At 31.1% G+C, this 3,977-nt stretch overlaps 1 protein-coding gene across 1 annotated transcript in view; it reads right to left on the minus strand.

Annotated features, from left to right (window-relative positions):
• ACTR3 (ARP3 actin-related protein 3 homolog (yeast)) overlaps positions 1–3,977 on the minus strand; it is a gene marked incomplete at its 5' end in the record, with an annotated part of 38,448 nt that overhangs the window by 2,102 nt on the left and 32,369 nt on the right. The window contains 3 exons of the mRNA XM_015560835.1: positions 240–323; positions 3,121–3,246; positions 3,455–3,547. Of these exons, the coding sequence (XP_015416321.1) occupies positions 240–323; positions 3,121–3,246; positions 3,455–3,547 (303 nt within the window). The remainder of the gene's footprint in view (positions 1–239; positions 324–3,120; positions 3,247–3,454; positions 3,548–3,977) is intronic.

A 3,977-nucleotide genomic window follows, 5' to 3' on the forward strand; every position in this document is an offset into this window, starting at 1 on the left:
ACAGATACATTTAAAAATTCTAAAGGCTCGCTCTAAAAAAATGTCCACAAGCAAAGAAAAATATGGACATTAAATTCAAATGACTTGCACTTTTTAAAAATACTATGTGCATACATATCCAATTTTAAAACTTTAAAACATTTTTTAATTTCTCATTTTTCTAAAATTTTTAGGTATTCAAGGATTCTTCTATCTAAAAAATAAAATAAAATAATAAACGTAAGCTTCTTCTCATTTACCGTGGAAGCCAGCATCGATCCTCCAAACCAAACGGCATATCGCTGCATGTGGTGTGTAATGACTTGCACATCAATTGGTTTTGGCTAAAAAAAAAAAAAAAAAAAAAAATTAAGATTGATTCAATAGTTTATTAAAATAACAGTTTCTTTGGATCATTTGCCTTAAATTTAAATGTACACAATCAACTGTAATGTTTCACATATTTGAAAATAAGTAAAACTATAAAAGATGTGTGAGGGACACTGGGCAGAACAACAGAGTAAAAAAATATTAAGCTCATTTTTTTAAAAGCATAACCACACTGAAGTTGTGGACAGAACTACTCCAAGTACTCTGTGAACAGGATTATGACTATGCCCTCAGGCTGAAGATAAAACTACACAAACATTGAACTCTAGTTAGTAGACCTACTTCTCACAGTGATATGAACCAATAATTCTGTAGCTCCTATAAAACATAGCCTGGATAGAGCAAAAACATAAATATATTATAGATAACAGAAGCCAGTTTTCTCTCTGTCCAAGAGGGCATTAAAAATATGGAAAGGTAAAAGGCTAGAGTGAACCTCTGGTATTCTGGAACTGGCAGTATCAGCATGAATTCAGTTTTTAATTTACATAGAGAACTAGATATAGATGTTCACACATACACACACACACACACACACACACACACACACACTAGCTCCAACTGCCAAGAAGGCTTACAGTGACACCCAGTAGCAATGAATATACTTAATGTCCAAAACTTGATTTCCTAATAGCATTTTCCACTAAAATGAACAAGGGTGATTCGGGGAGAAAAGGGCTGATTCCTGGATTGGAGAACAAAATATAAAGGATGAGCCTGGAATATCTTGCTGTGCCAGAAAAGTAAGAAAGTGCTTGAAAATACTGGGACCATATCAGAAAAGCTACTTCAAATGGCTCCCAATGGCAAATCTGAGAAAATCTGAACATCAAAAGTAATGACATTAATAATATTAATGTCGATATTAAATCACAATTATATTAATTATATAGCTATGGAATAACATGAGAAATCAGTTTCTACAGATATGAATGAATGAATGAATGAATGAATGAAAAACTCTTCCATAAGTAAAATGAGACTAAAAAACATAAAAGGAATGATGGAATTTGCAAAATACCACTTGGCAATTACCACAGTAATAACTATCTTAGGAAAGAAATATGGGTGTTAATATTAGTGGTTAAAAGTTTGATGAGTATCAGGATAGTTACAGAGTCTGAAAGTATCTTCCCATATGATTCGCATTACATGTAAAAAATAATAATAATAATCACCTTATTGTAGAAAAACCTGAAAGACACACCTTTAACCAAATATAAAAAGAATAATAGAACTGATGAAATTTGAATCAGATCTATAACTAGATAACATATTGTATTCAAGATGAATTTCTCGATTTTAAAATTGTGATATCCTGTTTTGGGGAAACACACTTCAAACTATTAGAAGTAATAGGCCGCCATATATGCAACTCATTCCAAAACAATTCAGAAAAAAATGATTTTTGTATGTATAGGAATATGTATATATTTGTGTGTGTGTGTGTGTGTGTAGTGTATACATAAAGAAAATATAAAATACTAATATTTGGGGAATATAGGCAAACAATATATAGGAATTCCTACTGTTTTGCAACATTTCTGGTAAATATGAAATATGAAATTATTTCAAAAAAAAGTTTTCAAACTTACAAGTCATAAAACGATGCGGCTTATTATTATTTTTCTTTTTTTTTGGTCTAAAAAAGCTATTTGATTGCCATTAAAAATTACAGATTAAAAAGAAATAATGCCAGGTTTAGATACAGATATATAAAGATTTATGAAGACCTATAAAATGACTATTGACAAAATAAAGGGGAAAGAGGGAGAATCTTCTATCAAGTTTTCCCAGTATCACTAGATGTCAGTACAGCACTAATCAGCAAAACCCGGAGGGGTTCGGGGGGACGGGGAAGATCCCTCCTTTCTTAATTAGAAATGTACCAGAAACTTAGAAATATGTTAAACAAATTTACTTTATTGAAATACTGAAAAACAGCATTTATTTTCTCACTTCAGGTAGCTATAATGAATCCTAAAAATTGAACCACTGATTTTCAACTGGTGAGCCACAAGAATTTTAAAGCATGCAATACCAGACTATTTAGTCAGAGACACTGATCTCTTTTCCCTTAGATTGTCAAATAAAAAAAAATGACAACAATCAACACAACAGCCATCAGGTATAAATGAATCAAAATTGTATCAATTTTTTGGTCAGATCAGCAAAAAATATTTTTTGGGGGGCCGCAAAATTATAGTAATTAGTTTATGTGTGCCATGAAATGAAAAAGGTTGAAAATCATTGAACTCTTAAACATACTTTTTAACAGAACTTCAAGGGGGTAGGTTTAAAATAATCAAACTTTGGGGGCTGAAAACAGCTGTCATGTAATTTCTCAAAAGGCAGCAAACTCTACAGTGTTGTATTTTACTGTAAGTAATTTTGACTGATTGTAGTATCCCTCACTCTTGATAATTTTCCAGTTGAGTAACATGTGTTTTATTTAGCAACATATCCTCTCAATTATGTTTTGTGTCAATGTTCTACATTTAACAAGGATGAAACATAAATCTCTTTCACAGCTACAAGAATATTTTCCGAAAACATAGACAATATCCTAGAGGAATCAAATGATCAAGAATATAGATATGAATGTTTAATATTAACCATTCTCCATTAGAATATCCAACAGTTCCTCTTATTTTCCTAAATAAAAGCAAAAGTTGGCAGACATTTCCCATCCCCATTATAATAATCAAAGGCACCCTCAACCTCCCCACCAATTATAGAAAAAAAACCAACCTTCAATCTACCGCCACTCAATTCCTCACTTAATTTCAGCCTGGCATCCACAGTTCTTTTCAAATCTCTTTGCAAGCGACGTCCGAAGTCCCTGAACATGGTTGACCCTCCAGAGAGGACAATATTCTATATCAGTGGAGAAAAATAAATAAGTAAGCAAGCATGACCTTTATTTTAAAAGAATAAAAAAAACTAACGATATAAAAAATGGTAATAAAATCCAATTATATCCTTTGAAGAGAGGTGTTTTAAATGTAATATTCAACAATGGACAGAAAATAAAGAAGCTTTTAAAAGTATGACCTTGAATAACAATTTAGCTGTAAATACTGACCTTGTAGAGAGGACGTCTAACATCAATAGGACAATTCTGAATTACTTCATCTACAACTTCTGAGATAGGTTGAGTAAAGTCTGGATTAGCAAACTGAAAAGTAAGTAAAGTTGGATATATAATAGAGATTAAATCACTACTGACTTAAATGTCACAATTAAAAATAAAGTTTAAAAAATGTTATTATTTTTAACCACAATGATTTAAACTATCAAATGACTTTCCATCTCAACTCTACCTTCCTAACCAGTCTGTTTAAAAAAAAAGAATCTGAAAAGTTATAACACAAATGTACCTACTACCCCAAATAACCTCTACAACCTGAGAACCTGTCAACAGCTTAAGATATTTAATTCTCAAAACCCGGACAGAAAATATTAACAATATGACAGAAAATAAGTGCTATTATATTCATTTTTAAAAATGTTATCAATTTAATACAGAACTTGCAAATTCTCTATACTGATCTTTGTTAACCATACTCTTCAGTATTTAACTAAAACAATAATACACACACATGAGA

The sequence above is a fragment of the Myotis davidii genome, unplaced genomic scaffold, assembly GCF_000327345.1.
Source record: "Myotis davidii unplaced genomic scaffold, ASM32734v1 scaffold373, whole genome shotgun sequence".
Taxonomy (NCBI): Eukaryota; Metazoa; Chordata; class Mammalia; order Chiroptera; family Vespertilionidae; genus Myotis; species Myotis davidii.